Raw genomic sequence first — 27,967 nt, 5'->3', positions numbered from 1 at the left:
CACTAATTTAAATATTTATTTATTTATTTAAAAAACCATACGCCAATCGGCTTTATACATCGAATAGTTAGTAAAATATACGAAATTAAGTAGTAATTAAGGCGGTTCAGAAAATGTATCAACAAAACAAGAATCTTTTGTGAAAACTGTAAAAACAACTTCAATGATTACTTTCTATCCTTAAGAAGCGATTTGAAAAGTTAAGAAAAAATTCTTATCAATTATCACAAGAATCATTAAATCGATGTAAATAGGTTTTAGCCTGCCTGCCTTTCTTCTTACCCAGCTCAGCTCGCCAGTAAATTATTATTTTCTATTAATATTTGTTGTTTCATCTTTTTCCAATGGTTTCATCCTACTATGAAATCAGTTGGCTTTCAAAAATTATATACCCAGACCTAGAATTAGTTTTTATGTAAATAAAACACGTTTTTATTTCTGTTTATTCCTTTATTTTTGATTTAAATAGTTTTTTTAGCACTTTCTAATAACTTTGCTTCGTTAAATTTTTTATTCTTACGTAGCGCTCTATATATTCTATATGTATGTATGTATATGTAAAATTTCATTTTTCAAAATACAATAAACGTTTATAAATATGTATTATGTTTTTTTAGTTTTAGTTGCTATTTATATTTTATTTTTTCGCTACTGTGTTGTTTCTTTTTGTTTTTTGAAATACTAATAAAAAGAAATGTGTGCACTACTTAATTTTATGCAGTAGCCATAGTGTACAATATGCACTCATATATGATGATATAAGAAAAAATGTACTTTTTGTGTGACACTACTAAAAATGTTAATTGTGACCAATGATTTTTATTATCTGTTACTTAACATTAAGTGTTTTGTTTGAATTTTGTGGATATACAAATATTTCGGATAAAAAGTGGATTATAAAAGTATTTAAACTGTATTAAAACAACGGTTCACAATTTTAAATTATATTGATTAATGTTAACAGCTTCAATTAATGTTTAGCTCGACATCTCAACCTCGTTTTACCACTAGCCAAGAAGTTTTGCCGATTAGTCTTGCAAGTTGATGTCTGAACCTTGCAACTATTACCACTTTACAGACACATTCGTTAAGTGCGGTTAGTTAAAAAAAAGGAATGAAACCTTTTGTTTTAAATTACGGCATAAAATAGGTAACATACAATGCACATAGACTGCTGAACTATTATAAACGTATGGAAGGTTGTGTAAACAGCTCATAAATATTTATATGTTCAAAAATGTAGCAGCGTTTTTTTTTAATTTTTTCAATAAATCACTAATTTATACACTTCGTCCACTAAACCTTCAAAGCAGCAGCGCAGTAAGCTACGAAGTTGTGAAAAACAAATACTTTAAAATTTATGGTATAAAATAATACAATCTTATCTTTTAAATTATTATTTAATAATTCATATTTAATAAGTATATATGCATACAAAACTCTAATCAGTAGTTAAATAGCATTTTAAGGGACATATTTTTTTGCATTTAAAATGAAAATTAAAATATATAACAACAGAAAACACATAAAAATATAATACAACTAACCCTTATCGCAGTAGCACTAACAGTAAACATTTTAATATATGTAGGTAGAAAATAATACACAAAGTGGATAAAATAGATAGAGCTGTGGAGAAATATCAGCCTGGGACAGATAGTAAATGTTGATGTCTCTTACAATAAAAACCAATTAAAATTTACGTACAAAATATTTATATAAAAAATATACACGAATAAGTTGGTGTTTTTTTCGTTAGCGTTTCGCTTTGTTTCTTTTTGAATTCGTACAATTTTGCTGTTACAGTGATATAATATTTCCACTGACTTTCTTATGCGCAGGCGACGGTGATTTTCATATAATCTTAGCACGCCTTATTGCTCGCGCGTAATCAATTTTGCCACCTCGCAAATGTGCTCTAAGTTTGCCCATAAATTATGCAAAAATTATGAATACTATAGTTAATAAAATACTTAAGCATACATATATGCGCATATGTGTTTATATGTATGTAAGTTCGTGTTTTATGTGTGTGTTTGTATGTATAATGAATGTATTTAGTTAAGTCGCTGTTAATTGCTGTGTGGCGTTTCTAAAAGATTTGCCACAATAATTTTTAACGCCTATAAAACTCTTCAATAATTTCGTTTGTTTTGCTCTTTTCTTTACTTCTTTTAGTTATTAACATTGTATCATCTTTGCATTGTCGCATTTTCAATTTTTTTCTCGCATATAAATAAATTTTCGTTAATTATAATTTTTAATAAGCAATTAAATACATAATACTAAAACTACGCCCCCGAAACTAAACCTATATGTATGTATATATTTATATATGTTTACGTCGACAAACAAGCAGCTTCCTAAACTAGCTATAGACCTAAAATGTGATCATAACATTGTTGTTTTTGTTGTTTGTAACGTTTTCCCACCCGCTATTCCAATGCATTTAAGCAGTAAATTCAACTGCTATAATCATTACATTCACCCAGTGTCCAGTAGTGATCCAGTATATCCTCGCTTGTGAAACGTACTTCGGGATCGGATTGCAGCATGTTAGCAATGAGATCGCGTACACCATCACCAATGTCCGACCAGTAAGGTTCGGGGAATTCATATACACCGGATATAATGGCATCAAATAGCGGCTCTTGTTGATTATCGGGCGAAACGAATGGTGGAAAGCCGCAAAGCAAGATGTAAAGTATTATACCAGCAGCCCAAACATCGATCTGCAAAAGAAAGATAGTGTTTGCATTTAAAATTAAAATAAATATGGCACAAATGTATTGAAAAAAGCGTGTTTGAAACTTACCTTCAGACCGTAACCTGTTTCCATTAGGATTTCTGGTGCGACATAAGTTGGCGTGCCGCATACAGCAAACAATGGTTCGGTCACCTCACAGGCCAAACCAAAATCAGCCAATTTCAGTTCAGTTACATAGCCATTGGCATCCAGCTCAACCTGTATTATTTAAGCAAAGAAATAAATACAATTTTTTAAGCTTTTTATATGTACCAAGAGCTTACCAATAGATTCTCGGGCTTGATGTCACGGTGCACAATGCTCATGGAATGTAAATAGGCCATGGCGGAGGCCAAATGCTTAATCATTACACGTGACTGATTCTCAGAGAAGCGTGTTACACGTGTTATAGCATCAAAAAGATCGCCACCTACAGCAGAAATATAAAATAAATATTAATTAATTTTCAATTAAAATAAAACATTTTACTTTTTAACTCACCGCTTACATACTCCAACACCAAGTACATATTCGCTTGCTGATCAACATCCATGATTAAAGAAATAATGTGTGGATGTTGTAATTTCTTCATTACACGCACCTCAGCATCGATGTAGTGCTCTTTGCCTTTACATTTACTTTTATCGATGATTTTCAACGCGTATGGCAAACCGCTCTGCCGATCTTTGATCTTTAAGACAACAGCGAAATTGCCATCACCTATAATCTGACCCAATGCGTAACGTTCACGTATTACGCCAGGCAGTTCGCTTGCATCGATGCCGCTCTCATTTAGCGCGGCCAAATCTTCGTCAACAATTTGATCACATGGTTCTTGTTGATGATTTTGCTGATGTTTTGCGCTATTCAGATTTTTACTCTTTACTGGCATTTTCGGTTTGGGACCTTTGTATGTCGTACCTGCTGTACGCAGTGACTTTCGTATGGCCTGTATGGCTTTGTGTTCATCAGGTTCGAGTTTGAAATCATCAGGATTATTAACACGTTCTGTGCCATAGGCAAAGAAAATGTCATCGGGACCGAAGAAATCGGCCAACTGTACAACCGGACTACCAGAGAGCGTAAACACTTTGCGTACATAACCTGTATCAAGTCGTACCACTTGCGTGATGGCGGTTAATACATGATCAAAGCTCGGACTGTTGCGCTTGTTTAACAGTAGGCGCATAATCTATAAATAAACATGATGAAAACAGTGTAATGTAACAAATAAAAATTTTATGAAAAAAAGAAGAAAAAACGTTGACTTCACTTGCACTGAAGCTCTAATACCCCTTACAGATGCATTGCTTATAGCATAAAAGAGTATGGAAATATATTTAAGTATATTGATTTTGATGGATCAGTTTGTAAGGCAGCTATATGCTATAGTGGTTCGATCTGAATAATTTGATCGGATCTTTAGATAAAAATCCATGCGTAAAGATATTTGATCGAGCAGTTTGTAAAGCAGCTATAACCTGGTCCGATGTCGCCGATTCCAAGGCAAGGCTACCCTCTTAGCGAGAAAAGACAATTGCACAAGTTTAGAACGACATTTCTAAAACTGAGACACTATTTCATGTAAATACAGACAGACAGTCAGACGAACATGGCTAAATTGATTCAGTAGGTGGTTTTATAGCCACCAACGTTTAATTCTAACTAATACAAACCTCTTGGCAAACTTAATATAACCTGTTCAGGGTATAAACTTAATTTCTAAATAAATAGCTTCACTTACAGTTCGTGGCTTGGTGCCATTTCTTATCAGTGTCACAATACGGGGATGTACCACACGGTCGCGCTCGCTTAATTTTAGCACTGGACTGCCATTAGTGGCACCAGCTGTGGCATTTGTGCCATTACCGGTTACGCCACCCCCAGCTACGCCGCCACCGCCGCTATTGTAAGTGGCCGTACCATTCTTAAGCGGTGAAGATGGACGATAAGCTTTGGACAAACGATTGTTTGTCTTGTTGGAGAGTGTTAAGTTGGCCAACGGTTGTGAGGAGGTGTTGTATTCGATTTTCTTGAAATTCTCATTATTACAGGAACAAATGTAACTTTGGCCATCTTCGAGTTCGTCCAAAGTGGAGATCTAAGAGAATAAAAATTATGTAATGTAAATAGTTTAAATAGTAAAATAGACTACTGACCTTTTTGCCACACATGGTATAAATGGTGCGCACAGCCCCTGGAATTTTTACGTTATCCTCTAATAAACGTGTTAAGTCTTCAAAAAGGCTCTCGAATGATCTGTAATGTTTAATGAATTACATTAAAAAGTTTACAATCAAACATTAAAAGCTGATTTCACTTGCCTATAACGTTCATTTGAGACTGGAATGGTTATACCCGGATAGAAACGATCGCCATTGCGATAGAATTTTATTCGTCTCGCTTTACGTGTTGGTGTACGGCTGCTTGAAATACGCTTCTTCACCTGCGATACTGCTAAGGTGTTAATTGTTGTATTTGTAGCGTCAGCACCATTGCCATTGATTAAGGCTTCGGTAGAAGAAGTTGTTTTTATACCTGCTGCAGCGGCGGCGGTGGTCACGGACGTTGTAAGGCCCGTTGTCGAGCTGGTAGTGGAGGCACCGCTTAACGAACCATTCGATTTACAATTGAGATCGGCACCCAAACTGACACTGCCACTATTCAGCGAACTATTTAAATCCAAATCTTGTAACTCTTTTTCAATCTCTGAATTCGAACTGGCCGGACTGTTACTGCGACTAAGTGCGATGATACTGTTATTCAGTTGCGCTTGCTGTGATTGTGACAAGGCTGGCGGTGATATGAGGGAATTGTTTAGGTGATTATTCACCGTCTGAACTTCCATTCTAGAAAATAAAAAATAAAAACAACAGAAATAAGTTTAGTTACTTGTTTTATTTACCGTTATTATAAGCAACTGGTTTTAAAAATCATAATTCTTTATTATATGTTTATTTGTACAGCAGTAAAGGAACATTGCAAAACCGGCATAATTTCAGTAATTTTAGCACAGTGTAGTGTGTGCAATTTTCTCTGCTTATAAATTTGTGTTAATTGTTGTCATACAGTATGCGTTATAAATGTATATGTATGCATAAGGAATTCTCTTATGTTCACTTTATCTAGCATCTTTTTTAAATTATTTTATCAACAATATGTGTGTTTATTAGCCGCGTACACTTGAAATCGTGTAGAATATATTAGCAACAAATTGCTTTTAATAAGCTGGATAAAATACTTTGAAATTTAAAGTCTGTTCGCACTAAGCGCTTTGCGGAAATAAGTTTCTTTATTGATATAAAGAGAGGTTATAAGGCCACGGAAGTTGCTATCTGACTCAGAAAATCGGGGTTGCTAAATGGATATGAGTCTGAACATTCGGAAATTTCGTACGTTTTGACTTCATAACAGATTTTTCGGATCATGGAGTCGCCAAACCAAACTCTCCGCTCAAGAGCTCAAAGAAAGCTTCTTTACGGATGGGTCAAAGCTTGGAGGGAAGGTTGATCGAGGAGTATATTGTCATTAACACTATTAACTGCAGTTTCAGACTTACTGACTATATGGGGGTGAGTATAGAGAGATGCCGCTGAAGGAGAGCTTTCTTTGAGCTTCTTTACGCATGGGTCAAAGCTTGGAGGGAAGGTTGATCAAGGAGTATATTGTCAGTAACTCTATTAACTGCAGTTTCAGACTTACTGACCTTTTTTGCATTTTTCAAAGCGAGGATGCTGTCATAATGGCAACTGTAGATTTACAGTTCCGGAGTGCAGCCCTCTTCAGAGAACTGACTATCCACTCTGATAGTAGGGAAAACTTGCATTGATATCCCTAATCGTTCGTTCAAGGCTGTTTAAGGAATGCCGAACTTCGTTATTAATGGAATCGAGTCACTTTGTGTTAAAATAGTATGGGTGGCAGATTACAACAGAATCGTAAAGTTGACGATCTGGAAAGCCACAGCTGTTACTAGAATGGAAACAGGACGATGCTCCGCTCACTTCGTGCGTTCTACTACTGAAAGGCACTGTCGGATTTGGATCTTCCAAATGTCTAAGGTTTATTGCAAGAGATCCAGGGAGCTCTTTGCCCTCAGTAACCCTAGTCTCTTCCAAGTTGTGGGGTTACTAGCAGGCCATTGCTCTGTCGGCGTCCATGCTGTAAGATTCAGAAACTTATTGGTTAGTTGTATAAGCTGTGTGAAAGAAGACGAGGTGGAAACATTTTAACAGTGTCTTCTTAATTGCCCCGCGTTCTTGATCGACTCGTCCCGTACCGTAAACAAGTCTCTTTGGAAATGTTTAATAGTGCGAATTCGATCCCACATTAATGAAGAGCATTTTAACTGCCGTTTAGACATAGGTTTGACATGCCACAGTCATCGAAATAGAGGAAAGCCGCTCAAAAATCAATGTGATGTTCATGTTTTTTTCAATATTCGTGGTTTGTTTGGTGCATTCCTAATTTTTTCCAGAAGGAGTTCTATTTGGCCGTATCGAGTCGTATGCGTAAGAACATCCGTTGAAAATTGTGGAAGAACAAATCATTTATAAAATGATAATACATTGCATCGACTCACGATTGCAACCGAATTTAAAGCCCAAAACGCAATCAATACTATCGTTCAACCCGTTTTTAGTCGTTCAGCTCGCTGTAGGAGCTTAAGTCCATCCCAAAAAGTGCTTATGGAAAGTGTTTCGAGGATTTCCGGATCTTTTTTGTGATAATATACTTTTTAAAATAACAAATTTCCTTCATAAAGCAATTAAACAAGTTTTTGTTTCACAATTATATATTAAAAACAAAATCTATAGCACCTTAGCACCCACTTTTCAAATATACAGACATATTATATTAATTCAAGACTAAAGAAAATCTACTCAACTATGACGACAGCTTACGTACTTATTTTAATATATGTATGTATGTATGTAAGTGTGGAAACTATTTATAAATTAAACATGCACATAATACTTTTGCACTGAAAATCGCACAAACAAACAGGTTTGGCAAAACGTGGGTGGGTTGTTGTAGGTGAAATGCGTTCGCAGACACGCTGTCTGCTGGCAAAACTTTGTTGTAATACAGCCAAAAATTAAATTTAATAAGGCTCATTGCAAATGTTTGTTACATAAATGAGCTCTTTGAATACAAATATACATAAGTATGTATGTATGTACTTATATAAAAGTTGTTCACAATACTTTCACTTTATACTTGCGATGAAACTAAGCAGATTTTCAACACAATAATTAAGAAAATCAGTCACACTTTGGTATTGATATGAAAGCAAAGGGAGGGGGTTCCATTATCAGCGTTATTATACCCACATTTTCCCCGTATATGCATTTTCATTATTGTTCATTAGTGTTTAAAAATTTTCTTCTCTCTCTGCAATGGATAATTTATTACGTTATAAAACACACATCCTAAATGCATATATATACACACATACAATATTCGATATGAAGTACACATATGTACATGAATATGCACTATTAAATTAACAGCACTTTCATTCGCCGTTTAATTAGTTTGTGTATGTTTGTATGCGAGTTTGTTCGTTTTTTCATTAAAGCGTCCAAAAATATAACGATTGCAGTTAATCAGAGTAATCAAGTTATAAAATTTGAATGGCAATGCGAGTGTGTATGTAGATGCACAAACGGTTTATTGCAGTCATAAAATATGCACATACACAGCAACAAAGTATGAATATTTGAAAAATTGTTGGGCTTATGCTATGTTGTGTGTTTGAAAAGTCACACCATATAAATTATAAGCTGTAAAAGCGGTGCTGAATGAAAAGCGCTGATTTAATTGCAAATATGCATGTAGAGACATAATTGCAAATGCACGTAGAGATATTTGCGAAGCTATAAAAATGAGACCCCTAATGGTATTAGGAACATTTTGGAAAGATTTTCTGAATTACACTTTCAGGCTTTTTTTGATCAAGAAATGTTGACCTTAGTTGAAATCAAGCAGCACAGAAAAAAATCGATTCGATAGATGATACTTTTTAAAATAACAAACTAAACTTTCAAATCAATATCTCACATAGTTTTTGAGTTATTGACTTCTGGAGTGGAGCAGCTCAGTTCAGTCAGCTCAAGCAGTTTATCTTTCGTTCGCACGACATTTGAGTTTAAGTAACCGGAATAGACCCGAATTTTTATACGACCAAGGACTGTCAATCCGGCACCATGAGTCGAAATTACTTCACGATTTTTTTTTATGCTACAACAACAACAACCACAACAACATCAGTTTATCTCTAAACAAGTTTTTTCTTATAAGTTGCTGCAGTGATTACGCGGTGACAAATGATTTGACTACTATCAAAATTTTATACATTTTCTGCATATATTTTCCAGCCAAGTCAACTTTTTTATTTTTTAAAACGCCGCCATTATGCTATTTTTTTATTTTTTTTTTCACCGCAGGTCATTGTATGAACAATATCTTTTAATAGATTTTTTTTTTTGTTTCATCCACGGGGAAGATCGGAATCAGTGCCGCAGTCATCGAGTATAACTCGAAAAACATTTGTGCCCGGTTTCACAGTACATACTTAAGTTATGCTTAAGTACTGAAAATGGGGGACTTAAGCAGTGCTTAAGTATCAGCTGCTTTTTGTTATGAACGGTCAAAAGATCGGATTGTGCATTCCACCAGTTCCAATTGATGCTCCGACTCGCTAGATTTGATGAATTTACGCACAGTTCCGATGGAATTTCCGGTGATCACGGATTTTGATTGGCCCACATGCTTATCGTCATTTATGTCCTCACGACCACTTTGAAAACGTTGAAACAACTCGTGCACTTTGCTATGGGATAGGTAATTATCGTCATAAACTTGTTTCATCAATTGAAACGTTTGGTAAAAGTTTTACCAATTTTAAAACAAAATTTAATGTTGGCTCTTTGTTCAAAGCTCATTTTCGCATTGATAGCACAAACATACTGACACTTAAAACGCAATAACTCCACTTCCCATCAATGAAATGTCATCAAATTCTCCCTGGACAATCGATAAAGATAGCAGATTCTAACGCACCAGTCGGACATATAGATGGCGCCACCAGGGGGCGCTAGATTCAAAAAAGACCTGTTTACTTTGGAAAGCACCTTGTATGAACAAAATAATTCCTAATTTAAGAGTTTCATTCTTCGCCTTTGCTAAAACCACTTTTTCACGCTAAAAACATATTTTTCTAATAAACTAATGAAAATTTACACATTTCCAAACGCATTTGCCAATTTCGGTTTTAAATGCTACTACATAGTTTCGACTGACCTCATTTAAGTTCAACAAACTCTCTAAGGACATTCAAAGGCAACAATTTCCATGTGAAAAGAGAATGTTGGATGACGATGATAATCAGCTTAATGGATTATTAACGCACACCTAGTTTACATATGCATGTTTTTGCAATAAAGAGAGTATATGAAACACTTAATGTACATACATATGTATGTATGTATGGTATATACGTATGTTGATATAGTTGAAGTGTCTTTGGAAGGAAGAAGCGTGCTTGATTTTGAAAAACAATATAATACATTTAAATTTGCTGTGTTTAAGAATATTAAGGATGGCGATAATATGCAATGCTAGAATAGATCTGTGTACCACAGTGGAGAGATGACTTACAAGCATGGAGTCGTTTAACTGAATCTGAACCTAGAGATTGATAAATATTCTCTTTAATTGAGGAACGATCGATATCATTAGAGTACAATACTTCAAGATCTACAACTTCTCAGCCAAAAGTTAGAAAATTAAAGAAGCCATACAAAAACTCTATTTTTACAGGCTTACTATTAGCTTATCTAGCGTACTTTTGCATAAAAACTACAAACCTGCAGCTAGTATACATATGTCATGGTACTAACAACTAATTAAACCCACAATAAATTACGTCACATAACGGTACAAGTGAGGTATTCTTCTCCAGCAAGTGATTACCTCATCAAACACGTGTGCAAAAGACATCATATTACCACGCTTCGCATGAGCTGCTACTGGACTCCAAGGCATCCTTAACCTACTCTTCTAAATTAACGGCTAGAAATAATTATATAAACATACATTATATAACATGCATACAAGCATATACATATATTTACATTGCCCACAGGACGCACCTTTTTCAGTATTCTCATGGCATATACAACTACTGACAACTATCTATGAAGGCACCAGCACAAAATTGGAACGTCGAATGTAGCAAAATTAAAAACCAACATTAAATGTTTGCCTCCACAAAGTATACATTACGTAGCGCCAAGTGCCTTTCAGTCGCACCATCTTACAATTATACAAGAACGTCAGCTTTTGTAAAGCGTTACGCGCCCAGTGTCCTAATTTGCACTTTCAACAATATTTATTAACTGATGGCTTTCTATATAGTCACGCCTCGAAATGACGGAGACGAAAGAATGCAACGAAGGTATGAGCGTACTAACAAATAGTCATAAAAGCGAATAAGCGTAAAAAGATCAGTGCAAAAAAGAAAGTAAAATTGTATGTAGAGCAATCGGCAGTAGTCCAGGAATACGGAGGTGGTTAGGTAGTCGGTAAAAGCCCACTGATTAACAGGCTTACCACCTTAGGGCTTTTAACGAATTTCACGCCATTTTTACGTTTAACGCGCATGCAAAAGACGCACCCGTATTGGTCTCATTCGCAAAGTGACTGACAGAAGTTAGGTGAGATTTCTCGTTTTTCTTCAGTGAATGGCGTTTTTTCACACTTTAGATAGCATTTAGCAGCTAAATGGCGAATGAACAAAAAGGTAGTGGCGAAAAATTGTTTGAGGTCACAAAGGCTCTGCTTTCTTACATATAAGTACAGTACAGTTGTGGTAATTTAATTGAAACGGTTTCATAGTATATTTTATAATGATGTTGAAGAAGGAATAATAAGGAATTGGCAAATAGTAAATCGTTTCTAAATTTTACAAAAGTAATCTTAAATATAATGCAATTCTTAAAACAAATTTCTTAAAACCAAAAAAAAAAAACTAAATCGGGAGGCACCAGTCCAAAATATACCAATATTACTCGAAAACGGATGTTTTTGAAGGATGAAGGCCGTTGAATCCTACTTCTCGGTGTCTACACCGAATCTTTAAAGCATCCACTATAACTCCTGTTGCATTACTATGGTCCTTTTTAATAGCTGACGGGGATTTAGACCGTCGGATGAACCTGTCTTGGGCAATATTCATTATTCGTATCCTTCCAGAACCTTTTTTTCGAGCAAAAGAGTCCGTCAGTAGTTTCGCTGAAGCCTGAAAGTTCCACGCAAATTAATGACCGATATTTGCCTGGAACTTTGATTCTCCTGTGATAAGGCAATTATTTCACCTTCCGTGACATCAGTCATTTGTCGTCGTATTGGCATGTTTTTTTATATAATTGCAGTTTCAGAAACTTTTTACACACGTAACATATACATATGTAGCTGCCATACTCAAACTGAACTATCAATATCAAGATAAAGATCTTTCTATGACTCTTTTTGCTAAAAACAATTTGTGTCCTTTTTATGTGACCAGCACTGTAGGCTTATAGCGCATACTATATCTGAATTTCGCTATTCTCACCAAGTTATTGGAATGTTTTGCCATGTAATGGATGTGGTGTTGAAATTCTATTTAAGCTATAAAACTCTGCATTAGTATAATTATACGGACTTTAATGATTTTAGCGGCGCTATTAAGACTATTAGAAAATTAAAATGTCAGTATTTTTATTAATAGTGAAATATAACTTTGGTGGGTGGAAGAAGGTGAATGTGAAAAGAAACTGACCTACTACTACTAAACTGCCTTCAGCAAACATTTTAATTATGAAATATTAATTCGAAAACTTACATAGTGCATAACTTACTCTTACACATCGAAGATGAGTGAATGGTTATATGGTTAAGTAAACTTACGATATCATAATCTGATGTAATATTTTTTTAATGCATTTTTCTTAAATTGGTTAAGCAGTCATCCCATGAGAGCCGCCCACAATTTTCATGCTGCAATCAACTGGTTGCATGAACGGAAAACTGGTTTCCATTATATTTTATATGTATGTAGTGGTTTATGACTCATGACTAATGTTGCAGCAATGCAGGCGAGCCGACGAACTGAAGCTGCCTTTTACTTTACTCAAAAACAATAAAAAAAATAAAATAAAATAAGCAAAAGAAAAATCAGCGATAAATGATTATGTTGTGCTTTCTTGCACTTCGCGATACTCGCACAAAGCGGCAATTCGTTGCCTCCACAAATATGTATACATAAAAAAATGTATGAGTCTATTTGCGCATATATATATATATATATATATATATATATATATATATTTTCACATAAGGTAGCTTTATATCTTACATAACAAATATAAAAATAGCAGCCGTACTCACTACATAATCGTATTAATGCAAGACGACTTAAATCCTTTTTCGTTGGTTTTAATTCCTTTTTCATTTCTCACATTAAATTCACGTTTTGCACGCTTTCATTGAAGCTCCACTCTGCTTAAAAGTGTGTGAGTAACTTTGTGGCTGAAGTCAAAGCTTTATTGCGGCGACGCCTCATTCCTGTTTATGAACATGGATGGGCACACGAAAAATACGCGCATAAAGACAACGGCCGAAAGCAGATTTTTTTTGACAGAGTACGTGTATGTCCGAATTTTTGCATTCGTCAAAAGTAAAATTGATTTATTAATGTAATAAATTTAAAATATTTGATATGGGTGCGCGCTTTATTTTTTATTCATGCAAATTCTGCGTGATGACCAAGTGATATCTTTCTGAGGAACGTCATCAAATCGGCAAAAAATATACATACAAATGTATATGTACATAAAAATGTATGTATGTATGTAAATAGGTACGTCCGTACGTGCCTTGAAACTATAAGTACGCATGTTCAACTAAAAACGAATGTCGATATCTTTCAGAAATACTCGTGGGATATGATTTCGTCGAAACATCGGATACCCTGCAAAGATATATTGTATATAATAGAACAGAGTGACGAACTGAGTTGATTTAGTCATTTCCGTTCATCTGCCTGCATACGTGATGTTATAAGAAATAACGGGAATTTTTACTTTTTGAAAAAAAGGTTGATTGATTCATTCTTATGCCAGCGCTTCTTCCAATCGTCGAAAGATTTCTCAAACTGGATTTTTTGTATAGCCGTTAGCCCTTTCAACGATTTATGTTGTAAACCGATGGTCCTTTATTAAAGTTCTCTTTATTTTTGGAAATAGAAAAAAGTCACAGGAGCCATGTCTGTCGAATATGTAGTCGTTATAGTATTGTGTTTGGCCAAGAGTTTACGAATAAACAATAAAGTTTGAGCTTTTAACAAACAAAAATCGCTAAGCTCATAAAAACACGTCCAACCTTAGCGGCTGCTACAGAGTATGCAATAAATACAGTTTAAATTTTTAACGCAGGAAAATAAGTATATCGTCACTCAAAATGCAAAATAGCGTATCATAAAAAAATGAAAAATCACTATCAGATATAATAACCAATATATAACCATTTTATTACCAAAACTCAAATTTTGCTTCACTTTGAGTGGTTTCTATTCGATTTTTTAACCTTCGGCTGCAAACTTATGAAAAATGATGTTACGTTATTTTGCATTTTAGGCGACGATATCCATATTAGGGCGAGTCGATTTTTTTTTATAATTCGCCTTAAAAGTTGCTGACTCGAAACCGGTTTTAGACCGGTAGTCTCTTAAGCAAAGTTGTTCAGCATGATCCGTAGAACACTTCCTGCATTCGCTAGTGTTGCAATCTAGAAACCCACAATTTTATAGTAAAATTTGACATTTTTGATGGTATGCATAATAAGAACGTTTTGACCTATAAGCATTTGTGTTGTTTATAGTAACTTAAAATATTCTTCTTGACCAAAAAATGGAAATAAATCGCGAACGTGGATTAACTCAGTAAACAGTGCATTAATGAACTTAATAAAATTTTTGGCAAATGAAGATTTATCAAATACCAGTATTTAGCGATAGTGCCGTGAATTCAATCGAGACTGTAGATTACTCCCAAGATGGATTTCGTGAAGGTCGTCCAAAATAAGGATTCGGAAACTATTGATGCTGTGCGCAAACTAATATTGTCATAAGTCTGCATGAATACAGAAAGACACAAGGAGAGCACAGTTGAGAAAAGAAATCATGGCAAAATGGGTGCTTAATGGATTCTCAATGGTTGTATCATTCTTGACATCATATTATGATATGTATATATCAGCGTGCATTTTCGATAAAAAATGTTCTTAAAAAATAATATTTATTTTCACAGTTTTTAGGCTAGTTACAAGTACACAACGACAGAGTCATCTCATTTGTTACATGTTCCAATATACATATCACACACACACACACATTCATATCGCTAAAAAAGATTACTTCCTGTCGAGCTATTCATAACTTAGCATTTCTTGAAAAACAGTTGTTTCATATCACTTTCATGGCGATCTGATTATTTAGACTAAAGCTTTTTCCCGCAGTTTTCCATGATTACGCACATGTTTGCTTTCCGCTGTCATGCTGCATTTCCTACATTTTTGTTTAGTTGCATTTTGTTTTAGATGGGTATATTGAAATAGTTTTTCTTATTTGACCTATTTTACTTTTCTTCAAACACACAATTTACATACACATATACGCATACACGTATGTACGCATATGGCGCGTGCGGCATACATATGGCATGCCGCATGAATGACTGTGGCATATTCAATGGGAAAGTGTATTATATGAAAACGATATGCTATGTTTGAACGGCATACAAGCAGGTGTTTTTGTCAACATGTCGGTATGCACAGTGTGGCAAATTAAGGATGCAACGAAAGAAAAAAGAAACAACTGAATAGGAGGAAATTACATTTCCCACCGTAGTCAGGCTTTTCTTCAGCTATAGTCAATAAAATAGAGGAATTGGTGCTCGAAAATTAACAGGCAGAGATTTTACTGGCATTGTTCTTATATCGGAAGGATCAGTGAAAACCATTTTGAAAGTCTAAGTCTAAGAAAAATGAAAGCACGATTGGTTTCAAAATCACTAAATTTTTTCGAAAAACAGCTTATTATTACTGGCAATGAGTCTTGGATCTATGCTTTCGACCCGCAAACAGACGATATAATATAGTGACAAAAGTGAGCCGAAGCCGAAAAAACCACGTCAAAAATCAAGGTTATGTTGACAGTTTTCTTCGATTATCGAAGTGTGGTGCACTCCGAATTTCTTCCGACCGGCCAAGCTGTCAACAAGGAACACTATTTGAGTGTTATGCGTCGTTTGAGCGTAGCTACGCGAAAAAATAGGCCGGAATTAAGGGTCGACAACTCTTGGTTTTAGTACCACGCTAATGTACCGTCGGGGAGTGCTCGTTTTTTCGTGAGTACCCAACAAATTTTTACGAAATTGTTCTACTACCGCCGGGAGCTACTAATAATTTCGTGGCATTTCTTTTAGTATAAAAGAAAAGGATGTTTGCAAAATTTCTTACCGATATCTCAAACACAGACCCTTAGTATATGACGCTGATCATTTGTACATTGTATTTACTACAAGGTGCGTTTCAAAGTAAACAGGACTTAAAAAAACAGAACAAATAGTTTTTCGGCAAAATCAATTTGTTTTATTCAAAATAGTCTCCTTCTACTTCAATACATTTTTTTGCACGATTCAAAAGCATGTTGAACGACTGTTTTAGCTCGTTGGCCGGTATGGCCGCCAGTATGCCGGTGCAAGCCTTTTGAATGCCCTCTACGTCTGTATAATGCTTTCCTTTCAGGGGCAAATGTATTTTTTTCGAAAAGGAAGAAGTCGCACGGTGTCATATCAGGTGAATACGGGGAGTGGTTAATAGTTAAAGTGTGATTTTTGGTCAAATGATCGGTCACAAGCGTTCATCGATGAGCACACACCTTTCGTAAGACCAACTGTTCAGTTAAAATGCGATAAATCGATGTTTTGGAGATGTTCAATTCCATTTCCATGAATTTCAATGATGGTTTCGGCTGATTTTTGATGGATTCACGCACAGTTTCGATAGAGCTTCCGGTGGTCACGGATTTTGATTGGCCCACATGTTGTCATCGTTATTTATGTCCTCACGACCACTTTGAAAACGTTGAAACCATTCGTGCACTCTGCTACGGGATAGGCAATCATCGCCATAAACTTGTTCCATTAATTGAAACGTTTCGGTAAAAATTTGACCAATTTTAAAACAAAATTTAATGTTGGCTCTTTGTTCGAAGCTCATTTTCGCACCGACAACAAAAACCTATGAAATGTTATGAAATTCTCACCGGACAATCGATAAAGACAGTCGATTCTAACGCATCAGTATATAGATGGCGCCACCAGGGGGCGCTATATTCAAAAAGTCCTGTTCACTTTGGAACCTTGTATAGTACTAGGGTTTCCGACGTTTACTTCATTGCAAACCATTCTGGGTATAAATACAACAATGTGAAAAAAAATTATGACTGATGTGCTAAGAGGTCTATGTGATCTTTGAGGAATCCAGATGACGGATTTGAATTCAAAAATTTTCCCTCAAGATCATAAATTTTCGCAACTTAAACTTTATTTTGAGACACCGCTACGATTTTCAATTGAAATTCGTGTGGTTTAAGGTATAAAAATAATATTTCTAAAAATAAGTAAAGCTTATTTTTTATAGTACTTGCATGAATAAATATAGAAACACAGGAACTAAAATAAGGAAAAGAACAAAAATAAATACTTACTATAAACTTATTAAATATTTAACTAAAAACAAATTAAATCTAAAATTATCTAAGTATCTGCTTTTATGTATGTATGCCACATACTCTCATTACAGTTATTAAAGTCGTCTGGTAATAGTAACACAATCAAATTAACTGCAATTACCTCGACAGCCGTACGATAGGATCATCAGAGTTCCAACTATATTTTCTATATTTGCGATATCGCATTTTCTAGCACTGGTTAAGCGAAAAATTACTTGTAACAGAGAATTTGATTGATGACTTTAAGACAATTTCCTAGACACTATAGATAGGTGTAGCCTTGCGAGTACCTCAAGGGCAGCGCTACTTGACCGGCTTGTATTATGCACTTCACTGATTGCCAGCCAATTCGAATTGTATGATTACTTCTCTTTTGCTTTGGTAAACTATTTATCACACAGATAATCGTAAGGGCTTACATTATATTTATGTTTGTGCCACATGCACTATATTGTTGGTGCGATTGTCTTTTGCAACGGCACGGACAACTTTATATGACCGGTGAACTTATTTGTAGATTTCGAATAATACTCTTTTTTGTTTTGCTACTGCTTTTGCTTTGTTGTAGGGTTGCGCACTTTGTTACTTAAACGTCTTCAATCAAAGCAGAGCACAAGTATTGTTAAAACGGCTTGAACCTCTGACATTTCAGTGTCAGTTTCACTTTTGTTTTTATTGCTATATTTTATATTGTACACGTACACACGTTTCGCATTTAATATTGATTTCTGCAGGCATTTATTTATTCATGATACCCAATTGAAAGGGAAATGGAAATGGTAGTGGTATTGGCGCTGGAAAATTGAGTAAATGATTTAGTACAACAAATAAGCGAAAAGAGGAGTGGATGTTTGCGTTGTGCTGTGTAAATAGTTAATAAGTTTCATGTATCGCGGAATATAGAGATATCAATCGTATGTGGGAAAGTAGCTCGAATATGTATGAGAGAGTGTGAGCGTTAAGACCGTTCAATAAATATTTGTATTAAGTATTTTTTTTCTTTTATTTAAGTATGACCTGTAATAAAATTTACAGACAGACTAGGAAACTAAGGGAAGCAGGCTACCAAAGGCTTTTGTACCCTCAATAAATATTATTTTTTTATTTTTTTTTATGGCGTTCGTGAAATTCTTTTGTCGAAATAAAATCAACTCTAAAGTATACTTTATTTCAACATGTCAAATTAGAAAATATTTAATTTTTAGAAATTTCTTATACATACTATATATGTACATACATACATATCGTCACCTGAAATGCAAAATAACGTATCATCAAAAAATTCAAAATTGAGTGTCTTATTGATTACGCTTCACTACTTCAAATTTTATACATAATATTACATATGTTCAACATTTTCTGGTTCTGCGGTCATATATAAACCAGTTTTAACCAATATTAATGTTTTGTTTTACTCATGTTCCATTTTATTCCGTGTTTCATTCATGCCTCAGTAAATTTCTGAAAATGTTGTTACGTTATTTTGCATTTCAGGTGACGATATATTCTTCTTCTTCAATGGCATAGACGCCGCTTACGCTGTTATAGCCGTATAGTACGTACTTTTTTCTGTAAAATTTCACTTCGCGAAACTCTATGACTACACTTTTATTTTCAATGTCATATACAATTATTCGTAATCAGGCCACTTTTTATATGGTATATTTCCGATAATTTTAAAATGAGAATTTGAAGACTACGTGACTTTATAAAGGTTCAGTTCAAAGCTATCAACAATGTTTCTTAATAATTCTCAATATTTATATATATGTATATATATATACAATAATACATTGAATCATTCATTAAATCATTGGAAGACACCACAAAATTTCTGCTTTTATGGTCTAAAGGGCACTGTATCACCCTTGATAAAATATTGTTTATTAATAAAAGATTCAAGTGTCATTTATTTGATTTTATTAACATTTATTGTTTCTAACCTCAAATAAATTAAAAAAAAACTTTATCATTTGACCTACGAAATAAAATTAATACATTCAGCACTTCATTTGTACTAAAAATTAATATCTGAAAAAACTATGCTATATAAAAACTGACAAAATAGTTTTAAATGGAAGTTTTTGAAAAACTTTCTGATCAAAATTCACTCGGACTGATAATAATAAAACTATATATTCACGTTATATATAATATCTTTATTATCAAAAGTATGCCAACGCTTTACTTAATTTTCAATACGCTTCTTATAAGTCTGTTGATGGCCTTCAGCGAATTTTTTTTTGGATTCAGCTCATTTTTGGAGCGCCATTCATTAAATTGTTTGGCAGTGTCGACGTCATGTTTATATACCCGTCTCACCAGCAGTATCTACATATGTGTTTGATAAATGTAAGGCTCTCAGCTACGTTCTCAGGCGATCTCTACGTCGTTTTTGCAAAAAATTCAGTTACTTTGGTACGAGTGTGGCGTTGACACACTTCATATCCAAAACAATAACCAAAATGCGTAGAATCCATAAATTCGTGTTCGTTCCTCTTTGCTACACTTTTGATCTCATAACAATTTTAAGTACTGTTTCCCTGACTTATGCGATGTTATTATCATTAGCAGAGGTGAAAAGACTGTTCACTCAACTAAAGTTTTCGAAGACCTCATGACTTTCACTAAATGCTTTGAGCCACACAAATACTTGTGTTCGTGATAAACTAGACTTCCCAAAACACTTTTTCAACATTTTCAAAGGTTCTATATTCGTGATGCCCTTGGAAACAAAAAATTTCAAGCAAACTCGTTGTTCCATTTTTTTCATGGTAAAAAATCACCTTTACTCATCGCAAAGAAACAATTGTTAAACATACCCTAATTGATATTTGAAGATCAAATATCGCACGAACATAAAAAAAATCTATTTTTATCAAACCAGTCCGGATCAAATTTGATCAGATGGTACTTTTTTCAATAACTTGAAATCAATTGAAGAAGTCTTTTGTTAAAATGAACAATTCATTAAGAGTATCGACTCCATAGAAATATTGTAGAAAATTAGATTCTCCTATACTTACAGAGCAAATATCGCACGAACATAACAAAAATCCATTTTTATCAAATGAGTCCGGATCATATTTGATCAGATCTAACTTTTTCCAATAATTTGAAATCAACTAATGGAATCTTTTATTAGAATGTTAGTCTAAAATAAATATATTTTTTTTTTAATTCTTAATGGTTCCTTAGAAATATCGACCCTATAGAGTTATAATAGAAAATGAGTTTCTCCCAAACTTACCGTGAATTCGTTATATTTTTCTGTCATACCTTGGTTGGGTAGATATATAAAATTGTTTTCTACAACTTGATATTACCTACTACTTCAATGAATATTATGAAACTTCAGTAATACCACTCAAAACAAGCCACTTAGAATTTTACGGCACGAAAACACGATTTCATCTAACCACATGTGCTTAAGGGCTAAATTATGACGACTTTTTATAGCAAAATGGTCGACACACACGGCGAAACTCACGTTAGAATTCAACAAGAAATTATAAATGAAAATATGAAGTAAGCGCGATAAAATCTAATGCCAAATACTGAAATTGTATACCGTTATATGTACATGCTTAACAAAAACACGCAACGTCTGCATGAAAGTTTGCACTGTGTTAAAAACATTGTTACTTGCCACAAATCGATAAGAGTGAAATAGAGAAAAGTTTCATGTGCGACATTTAATGGACAAGAATTACTAGAAAGTAATACAAAGTGAGCAAAGAGAAAGTGTACAGAAATTTGGCAACGTCATAGTTGAACTTTGGCTTGGTAAGGGCACAACAGCAATTGGCTGCTGACGCTTTAAAATTGGAGGCAAGAATGTCAGAACAATGCCACGAAGATACAGAAATATACATGTATATATAAATATGTTTTATAGTGTGTTTTGTTAAAGTTTGTGGCATATTATGAGCTATGGCTGTGAAAGTAGCACAAAGAACAATTGGAATTTTTGTCGACTTCTTAGAAAATTTACATACAAATGATATGAAGAAGAGTAAGTCGGTATTGTTGTCATATTTTTTCAAAGTCAAGAACTAAGGCTAGTTAAAGCTAAAGCTTAACGTTAGTAGCTTTAAATAAGCTGTTAAAAATTTTAAATGAATCAACTATTGGTAGACCCAGTGCAGAAGATAATATAGCAGCCGTAGTGAGAGTGTACACGAAGACCGTGGAGAGATTTAATTCGACGTCCTTCGCAGCAACTCGGACTGACGTATGGAATGACTTGGGGTATTTTTTTCGAGATTTTATATTGAAAGCGTTCAAAATACAGCTTGTGCAAGAACTGAAGCCGCTCGGCCTTCCCAAACAACATCGCTTAGTTATATGGAAATTCCAAGAAGATCCGACGTTTTCGAGCCAAATTTTGTTCAGCTATGGTGCCCATTTCTGGCTCAATGTAAACAATCAAAATTTCCGCATTTGGGACGAAGAGCAACCTGAAGAGATTTAAGAGCCGCCATTTCATCCAGAAAAATAACGGTTTGGTGTGGTTTGTAGGCTGGTGGAAACATCGGTCCATATTTCTTCAAAAATGATGACGGTGAAAACGCAACAGTCAATGGCAACCGTTATCGCACCATGATAACCGACTATTTGATGTCTGAAATTGAAACTAGTGATCTCGGCGGCATTTTATTTCAACAAGATTGCATCAATCAATGGATTTATTGAAAGAACATTTCGGTGAGCATATAATTTCACATTTTGATCTGGGACGTCCACCAAGACCAGTCGAAATGCTCGAACGAGCCATCAAAAATTTATGGAAAACTGGATAAACTTGGAAAACATTACACATTTAAGTCATAATTTATACATTAATCTACGGTTTTAGATAAACGTTAACAAAGCTTGATCAAGTGGAAACCGAAAAAAATCATCAACGTCGTCAAAATCAAGGGGGTGCTCATTGTTTTCTTTGATTACTGGTCAAGAAGGAAACTAATTTCATAGTAAACGATCGGATTTATGGGCAAAAAATGCATGAATTTTTGACCACGATAATGCGTCGTTACACTTAGCATGATTGTGACTGAGTTTTTGGTCAAGCACGAAACGAGGACTATTATATTCGACTGTGTTGGCTCCCTGTGATTTTTTTCTGTTTTCGAAACGCTACGGAAAACGCGCCATGAGTCTATTTCTGCCATTACAAGTCATTCGCTGAAGACACTCAAGACTATTCCAGTCGCAGATGTATGGGAAATTGGATTAAGTGTTGGTATGCTTGTTTTAACTCAGGAGCCTATTTTGAAGGCGATAATAAAGATTTGAAATAAAATACAGGAAACTGTAGTTTTGTTGACAGTCTGGGTCAATTTTGCTGAGGTATCAGATTTATTAAAATATTTGCAAAACAAATCTCACTGATTAGACAACTCAGCTGTTTTGTTATTAAACACAGTTAATTTACAAATTACCTTTCGTTTTAACAATAGTCTGCAGTGTTTATATGGTATGTTTATTATTATCCAATTTACCTAAAAAAGAAGAAAAAGATAAAGATAAATATTATTTTCATACACATCATTAGCATAATACAATGTTACAAGAATAGTAATAATCCTTATTTATTTGTCATAAAAATTACAGTCTGAAATATTAGCTAGCAAAGACCATAAAAAAATCAGCCATTGTAAACTAAGTAAAAAATCCACAGACAGATAATCAGCCATCACTATGTAAAAAAAGTTTAAACAAATTTATAAGATGTTTCCAGACAGATACTTTTTGTCTGTTATTTTTAAACGCCTGATTGAATATTTACTTATTCCAAATTTGCATGTGCCATTAAAAGAATTATGCAGGTTGAATTGAATAAAGTTTGGCAATGCCACACCTAAATATCCACACCCGCCGCCATGCCATAAATAGTTACAACACCAATAAACTGCAAGATGACAAAATCGAACGAGCCTGAGTGGGTGCTCGTGGAAGCCAACACTTGACGGAAACAGCAAGTGATGCTATGCGGCAGATAACCTTCGGTGGTTATGAAAACGTGGGAAACTTAAAATATGTAACTGTATGTCTGCTGTAACGTCTGAGTGCATCTAACTGTCGGTATATAATCATTGAAATGAGAATTTTCGAATGTCTTATACACGTTGGAGTGTTTGGCGTAAACGGAAGGCAATATTGTTGCCGCGACTGCTGTTGCTACTGCAAATTCGTTTGCTGTGCTTTTCACGAAATGCCAAAGTTCGCGCTGACTTCAGCAAAACACTCACTGCGCTAACACACACTATTATATGCTTACGATAGTTATAAAGTTATAATATAGCGTTATAAGAGAGAGAAAGCGTTGCCGCCATGTACAGTAGTCGTAATAACAAAATTAATTACAATTTTCTGTGTAAATTGCAAACGTATTTGATTGTTTTGAGTTTTCATTTGGATTACAGTTATGAGCGCGTTAAAAACATGCAAATAAGTTTGTATGGATATTATTCTGAGGTATAGAATTTCAAAAGAATGTCAAAAACAGCTGTCAAAGTAAAAACATGCATTTTACAGTTATGTTTAGTGCACCTTGACAGGTTTTCATGCAAATAATTGCATATTAAATGCATTGAGATCAAACTTCATACAGGGACAACAGCAAGGTTCTACTAATTTTCGCAAAAAGTTTTTCGCTCTCCGAGTCAAATTTCATCACAAGGCATATCGGTATTATTTACAGATTCTATTGAGAGGTGGGGTAGATTCGTTCATAATATATACGGGTATTAAATCAATAAATCGTCTGATTTTCAAGCCACTTGATTGAAAAATAAATCATTATTTCTAAAAACAAGCATTTAATTCCACTTAATAACTCAACAAAGCCGAATGCAAGTCATGGAAAAGATGCAAATTTGGAACATTCCGCTTGCAGTGAAGAAATGAACTTTGGCTTCAACTGATTAATCAATATTTTAATTGGCACCATAATAAAGAAATGCAAAATAAATATTTTATTTTTCAAGTTTAACTGTAAAAAGCGCTTCTTGCTTAACTGATTAACTAACGACTTCTACACAATTGCCTTTTCTACGTTGAAATTTCGCTCTTTTTGCATTTCTCTTTGCTTGTGACAAATAAAAATCATTGTTCCGTTGAGTGAGCACACAGCGCAACGCATGCCGGCGGTAATGAAAACGTGGCTACAAAAAAGTTACTTTGAAAACGAATGAGATACAAAATCAAGGTGAAGCAAAGAAAACAAATAAACAATCAACAAAACACAGTGCCAACAACAAATGCAGGTAAACAGCCGAACCGGCGAACTAATAGATGAGTGAGCTTGGCAAGAAGGAACTCAAAGCTTTCGCATACGATTTAGTTTCTAAGCCGCAATGCGGCAGCAAATACACCGTTGATTAATTTTCGATAAGGGAGAAAATACCTATGCGAACATTGAGGTATGCATGAGTATGTGTATGTGTGTTTTTGCATATTTTGCCAATTTTACAGCGACAGCGTAAGAAAGTGGAATAATGCATTACGAGTGTACGAAAGTCTGTTATAACGCGGGTGGTTGAACATTGCACCGTAATCTAGAGTGTGTCTTTGCGCGCGCACCGCGTGGGTGAACTATAGATGCATATGGATGTATAGCATGTTCTGAGGCGCATGCAGGTTACATTAGTTGAAATGCCTTACTTCGCTTGGTTGGTTCGCCGGTTGGCTGGTTGGCCGTTGGCGTAGCAGTCAGTCTACGGTAATGCCCGGAAGAGATTTTCAATACCACGGCATACAAAAGTCATGATTAGGCTTTCGCATTAGCTATTCACCTTTCTTTACACGAAGATAGCACTAACTTCCACGCGATTTGCATGTACGAGTATGTATTAGGGTGATCAGTGTCAAATTTTTTAAATAGAATTAATAAAATTATTACTTTTTGTTTCTCAAAACAAGATTATTTATTTCATAAACACAAAGATCTGTACAAAAATTGAAAAGAATAAAAAATTTAAATTCTTGTTCATTGAATGTATCAGACAAATAGTAGGGGAGCCCAAGAGGGGATTTTTGCAGTTACTTAAGCGTGTCAGAAAACTATATGGGGAGAAACATTGCACCCTTTTATGTACCCCTACCAAATATGAGCCCTTAATATGGAGGCGTGCGTTAGGGAGGGTTCGTCAGATTAGAGAAAAAAAATCGATCCTTCGGGAAACTCGAGCGCGTCAGATTAAGAGATGGTATGTTAAATGTATGAAGACAAGTGTATATTTCAATATTCTGACAGTTTGAGGGTGGCTTAGAGAAATAGCAGGGTGACAAATCTGTAAAAAAAAAACGTCACCTTGAAATACTCGAGCGCGATAGATTTTTTTTTCATTTTAAAGTTAATTCTGTCAGAATCACGAAAATCATATAATCTGACAATTTGCGTGGGGCGATACAGGTAAAATCGTCGATAAAAGGTCAAGCGTACTAATCACCATAGCGTGGTTGTTGTTAGTAAACGCTTGACACTTTTGTTTGTTTCGTTCGTTTACAGCAGGGATGGGCACATTAGCCCTCAGTGGCATTTTGCCCGTGCGGGGACGAGTGCACATTTTGAGGGCTAGGTGAGGGGATCATCGCGGGCAAACATGAAGAGGGAAGTGAGAGCAACGTTTTACCACTCCGTATTTTCCACCACCATTGACTGATCTATCACATGTACAGTGGTGTGAACAAAATAGAAACAACCATAAGGTGTTGTGAAGTTTTAAAATATGCTGTTTTCTTATTAAATAAAATTGTTTTTAGATACATAACATCACATACATATATTTTTTCCTAACAGTGATTAAAATTTCCCACCATGCAAAGGTAAATAAAAACAAATTTTAATGCGAAACTCTAAACTCTGCAAATTATGTTTACCCCTTTTTGTTCACACAACTGTACAATTCCGATATGAAGTAAACTTCCACCCCTAAATTTGTGTACAATGTCAGTATTGCCGCAACCAGGGATAATGGGATGCCCAACTTATTCCAGTGTGAGAGCGCCTCAAAATAAGCGTTTTTTATAACATTTTCCATTATGGCCAGATTGAACGAAATAAGAATTTTTGGGCATTTTAAATTATAACACCCAACATTTATTACGATTGCAAATTATTATATATCGGACTTTTAATATATGGCGAATCTACTTAATTCCTTTTTTATGATTTTATGGTATATTAAATCAACTGACTTTCGATCTTTCAATACTTAATAAGGTGAATTAAGCCTGTTAGTTCTCAATTAATAAGTGTTTTTAATCATTCGTAATATAAAATTAATTCTATTATGCATCAAATTACAAAACGTTTCATGAAATATATTTAAATTTCGCATTTTCTTTGATTTTCATTGTTTTAAATTTTTATTAGCCATCTTGAACGGCGGCAACAAATCTCTCCTTTTCATATTTTTTTGGTAAGATTTCAGTCTGGCCATCGCTCGTTTCCAATTGCTAAACGTCAAAACCTCCTCAATCCAGTCAACTGTCAAAGTTTAGGTGGTTTTGACGTTTAGCAATTGTTCTCTCACTTCCAGTGAGAGAAGAGTTGGACATCTCTTTATCTCTGGCCGCAACCACTCTGCGATGAACATCAAGTTACGCAGGAATGTAATTCATTTTTTTCGCAATTTTTCTCAACTTGTTATGCCCTTCTCTCCGTAAACTGATATTCCCCTCATCTAGCCCCCGTGCGCACTTTGCTAACTTTGCGGGCTAAAAATGTGCCCATCCCTGGTTTACAGCGATCAGTTTTACATCCATTGTAAAAATGAGTGACGTTAGTGTCAAATGTGTTTACTGTGGCGAAGAAACGTATGAAGAAAAAAGTTTATTCCACAAACTCTAAATTTTTTTTTTATTAATATTTAGATCTATTTTCATATTAATAAATTATTCAATTTCCTATACATATACATATGTATATGTATACAATATACATAATACATATAATATTGTATACATACAGTGGCGGACAAAAGTCTATATACACCCCCTGTTTTCTTCGATGTGAGAGTACAAAAACTTTTTAGAAAAATGTGTTGATACAGTTTTATTCTAATCTTCTTTCTAATAACAACAAACTTAAAAAATCCATTAATTAATATAAAACTACAAATTTATGGAATAAAAACTCAAATATTGTGTTGACAAAAGTCTACATACAGTACAAAAATATCTTAGTTCAGTGCGAAAAACTGTAAAAAATGCTAGTTATTAAGACGTTTTAGTATTTAGTTGGGTCCCCATTGGTATCTATAACTGCTTGAAGACGCCGTGGCATTGATTCTGCTAAATTTGTCAACGCTGCAAATGTAATGCTGTTCCAAGGTCCCAATATGCGCTCTTAGAGTAGAGCAGAGCTAGAAATT

General features: G+C 34.6%; 1 protein-coding gene across 2 annotated transcripts; it reads right to left on the bottom strand.

Annotated features, from left to right (window-relative positions):
* Positions 1-429: 429 nt before the first annotated feature.
* On the bottom strand, positions 430-23,492 carry LOC105221812 (serine/threonine-protein kinase GL21140). 2 transcript variants are annotated; one of them, XM_049458402.1, is made up of 8 exons: positions 23,449-23,492; positions 5,071-5,595; positions 4,906-5,005; positions 4,491-4,847; positions 3,248-3,938; positions 3,031-3,176; positions 2,816-2,965; positions 430-2,732 (listed from the first exon to the last, which is right to left on the bottom strand). In XM_049458402.1, exons 1-8 carry the CDS (start codon positions 23,475-23,477, stop codon positions 2,463-2,465), a joined length of 2,268 nt encoding a protein of 755 aa, XP_049314359.1. In that variant the 5' UTR covers positions 23,478-23,492; the 3' UTR covers positions 430-2,462. The 2 variants fall into 2 exon arrangements, with proteins under 2 accessions (XP_049314359.1, XP_049314351.1); XM_049458394.1 differs by lacking the exon at positions 23,449-23,492 and adding an exon at positions 17,707-18,088.
* Between the last annotated feature and the right edge of the window lie 4,475 nt (positions 23,493-27,967).

The sequence above is a fragment of the Bactrocera dorsalis genome, chromosome 1 (genome assembly GCF_023373825.1).
Source record: "Bactrocera dorsalis isolate Fly_Bdor chromosome 1, ASM2337382v1, whole genome shotgun sequence".
Taxonomy (NCBI): Eukaryota; Metazoa; Arthropoda; class Insecta; order Diptera; family Tephritidae; genus Bactrocera; species Bactrocera dorsalis.
Note: the sequence above shows the minus strand (reverse complement) of the source record. Positions and strands in the feature narration are given on the sequence as shown.

Coding starts and splice junctions, on each gene's coding strand:
- LOC105221812 (XM_049458394.1), bottom strand. CDS start 17,771: ATGCGATATCGCAAATATAGAAAATATAGTTGGAACTCTGATGATCCT. Junction 5,006..5,070: donor GTCTCAAATGAACGTTATAG/GCAAGTGAAATC, acceptor TAAACATTACAG/ATCATTCGAGAGCCTTTTTG. Junction 3,939..4,490: donor ATGGCACCAAGCCACGAACT/GTAAGTGAAGCT, acceptor GTTTATTTATAG/ATTATGCGCCTACTGTTAAA.